Source organism: Micromesistius poutassou (assembly GCF_964030765.1).
Source record: "Micromesistius poutassou genome assembly, chromosome: 11".
In the NCBI taxonomy this organism is placed as follows: Eukaryota; Metazoa; Chordata; class Actinopteri; order Gadiformes; family Gadidae; genus Micromesistius; species Micromesistius poutassou.
Window position 1 is genome coordinate 17,745,687 of NC_140281.1, and position 3,402 is coordinate 17,749,088.

Sequence of the window (3,402 nt, forward strand, 5' to 3'; positions counted from 1 at the left end):
GTCTTGCCGGCTCCTATTATTTAATTAAAACTTTGGGAGAATGGTACATTTCAGTAGAATAGGCTGCCCAGGGACTCGGCTGGTGTTTTCCACTTGTTTTCCCCAGTGAAATCTTTTGTATTTCCCTCCTGTCTCAAGTGTTGACTGTCTACCAGCGTTGCTGTCACCAACACAATAGGTGTTTCTATTTGCCTTTGTTTGTTGATGTTCCATTCATGTGTTTGTGTAATACAAAATAATTCTGACCTTGTCTCAACCAGAAGTTGATACCAGTGACGTAAACATTGTTTTCATTTCATTCTAGATAATTAAATGATGTAACTTATTGCCATATGTAATCAATATGTCTTACACCACTATGCTGCTAGTGTATGTTATGTGGGTGCTTTACCTTCTCTGTCCACTATGGTGAAGTTGGGGTTGGCAGGGGCTATGCTGAAGACAAATTTGTGGCCGACGAGAGGTTCATCGGTGTCCACGGCACTGATTGTCTGGATCAGCTGGAAGGGATTCAAACAGAGGATTAGAGTTAGAACATTGTTATGCTACTGTGCCTTGTTTCCTTCACATCCCAATCCCGCCATTTTGGCTCTGAGTCAACAACATTTTGACTTCACTCAACTTTTCTCTCTCTTTGCCTTTTTATGTATACGCGTCTTTAATCTTGCCTCTCAGTAAACTGCCGACCAGTACACTGGTTTAAACACTATGTTTAACACCCTTGTTAGGATTAGGGTTAGCTTTAGGGTGCTTATGGTCAGGGTCAGTTCTGACATCACACAGAGGGGGTGCTGTTGAGGTGCTCATCAGCGGTAAGTGGCAACAGCTGAGTGGGCAGGTGAGTCTGAAGCCGTTTCTCAATTCGCGTTCTCGTGTGTTCTCGTGTACTTGCATTCTCGATAAACGTCATCAGTGGTAGCCCAAGCACTGTTCCAATTCCAAGTACGCAAGTACGCGAGTACTGTCGTAAAACCCGGAAGTGTTCTCGATGCGTTCTCGATGAGGCCGTTCTACCGAGGATGCATCGGAGGTGACTCGTGTGGACTTGGGACCGTTAAATATCCCAGAATGCATCATCGAGTCCGCTGCTGTTCCAATTGCAGGTGCGTACTCGCGTTCTCGGAAGTCTGTACTTGAAAGTCCGGACTTGCCAAGTACGTACTTCCAAGTCCACAAGAACGTAGTCCGCATACTTGGTATTGAGAAACGGCTTGAGACTGAGTTGAGTGTCTCTAGAGGTGGCTCTCTGCAGGTGGGACTCCGAGTTTGTGGGAATAACACGTTTGGTTCAAGACACTGCTACGAGAGAACTTTTGGTAATAAATACACGGGAGAAACTGAACGACGGGATTACAAAGCGTGGGCCGGTCACCTGGAGACCAGGTGCCGGTGTGGCGTGTCACAGAGAGAGCTGTAGGCGGTGGCTATGGTGGCTGTGGACCTGTGGTGAGTGCCTCTCACCTAACCCCAGATTGCACTCACCCAGGGAACGATTACGAACATACCTCAAGTTCAGCGCACCACGTAGGGACTGACTTAGGTTACGGGCTGACTACCCAGGTAACAGTGAGTGTGGTCGGTCTGGCGCGTAACACCCCCACTACACTATCCTGCAGCATGTAGAACAGTGCCCATGGCAATGGTTTTTATTCAGAGATGTTCATTACAATGTAATTACACTGCTTTAGCTGCTGGATTCCCAGCTAAAAAGGTTCTGGGTTCAAAATCCAATGTCCAATTCTTCCCTGGCAAGATTCCCTGACCCCTACTTGCTCATTTTACGTGACGCACGCTACGTGACGCTCATGAATACGTCAACATTTCTACATTTGTAGAAATTTAAGTCTTTAAGTCTACAACTGACAATGTATCTGTACTCACAGACGCATTGGATAACCGCATCCACCCAACGCCTAAACAGCATGAACTATAGTGAACACAGGGTTGCTGGCTGGCGTGAGACTGTGAAATCTTAATGCTTATAATTATAACGCTCCGTGGATGGAATTGCTGAGTGGGGGGGGGGGGGGGGGGGGGGGGGGGGGGGAGTATGGGGTTGCGGGCAGGCAGAGTTTTTGACGGGGGGTGGTGGGGCGTGAGATTGTTGCTGAAAGCGTGATTGTCACACCAGATGCGTGAGAGTTGGCAACCCTGTGAACAGTAGCGCTAGCCTGGTGGGGGAGGGGGCGCTGTACCTGTCCTGCTTTGACGTTCTCGCAGACGAAGGTGTCGTAGGACATGGCGAACTCGGGGGCGTTGTCGTTGACATCCAGCACCTTGATGAACACGGGGACGCGCGTCGTCTGGCGAGGGTTGTCTGAAACACCAACGGTAGCCCGTGAGGTTAGCATACGGTAGCATTAGGCTAACGTGACAATGATTCATCCTTTAGGGTCATTATCTGTTGGTGCTAGCAAGCACCAACCGACACTTGGGGCAGGTTTAGGGTGTTTGCGGGCGGTGCCTACTTATTTCCGTGGCGACCACGGAGATGTTGTGCCATCGAGACATCTCTCGGTCCAGAGCCTTCAGGGTGGTGATGCTGCCGTTCACAGAGTCGATGTTGAACAGCCTCTCCAGGTCTGTGTGACGGTCGATGGAGTATCTGCAGCACAACAAACCACACGGTACAAATACATCACATCTCGCTCACCAGCTGCCTCTTTTGACGTTGTGCCAGTTATTCCCGTCCGCCTCGGCGTCCGTCCGTCTGCCAGTCCGTGCATGTCTGTCTGCAAGTTTGCATGTCTGTCTGCAAGTATGCATGTCTGTCTCTCCGCCTTGCTGTATGTCTGTAAGGGAGTCAGTCAGTGCATGTCTGTCTGCAAGTATGTACGTCTGTCCCTCTGCCATTCTGTAGGTCTGTAAGTGTGTAACAACCAGCGTAACTGAACCTTACACCCTGTAACGACCGCTAAACAACCAGCGTAACTGAACCTTCCTCCTCTCTGGCTTCCCCTTAATCCACCAACCCACGGTAACCCTCACCGGGTACATTACTCATTCCAAATGCCCCCCCCCCCCGTCCCCCGTCCCCAACACAGCGAGGGCATCCGTTCTGGAGCGTGACTTGTGTGTTTTGTCAGACAACGATCCACGCGTCCCCCGCTCCCCGTCTCCTTCATCATTGTCAACTTGCGTATTCCGCTGACACGTCTAGTGCAGCGGCGCGCTGCTCCGTGTGGCTCGGCGGCGTGCGGGACCACGTCTCTCGTCTCTCGGAGACAGAGCGCTGCCATATGCTGCCGGTAACGGTTGTGGTGGCGGATGCGGCGGGCGGAGACAGAGGCGTGCACCGTGGAGCAAATTAGCCTCTTTCAAGCTTTGACTTTGGTGCCGGCCTCGGAGGGGTTGGCATAATGTTCCCGGGGACAATAAAGGGCGAGGGTGTGTGTTTTGCTT

At 50.9% G+C, this 3,402-nt stretch overlaps 1 protein-coding gene across 1 annotated transcript in view; it reads right to left on the bottom strand.

Moving 5' to 3' along the window:
• LOC311355313 (cadherin-10-like) overlaps positions 1-2,598 on the bottom strand; it is a gene marked incomplete at its 3' end in the record, with an annotated part of 11,358 nt that extends 8,760 nt beyond the window's left edge. Inside the window, exons 1-3 of the mRNA XM_084475070.1 lie at positions 2,469-2,598; positions 2,196-2,317; positions 392-500 (exon numbers count right to left, since the gene is read on the bottom strand). Of these exons, the coding sequence (XP_084331196.1) occupies positions 392-500; positions 2,196-2,317; positions 2,469-2,511 (274 nt within the window). The 5' untranslated portion in view covers positions 2,512-2,598. The remainder of the gene's footprint in view (positions 1-391; positions 501-2,195; positions 2,318-2,468) is intronic.
• Between the last annotated feature and the right edge of the window lie 804 nt (positions 2,599-3,402).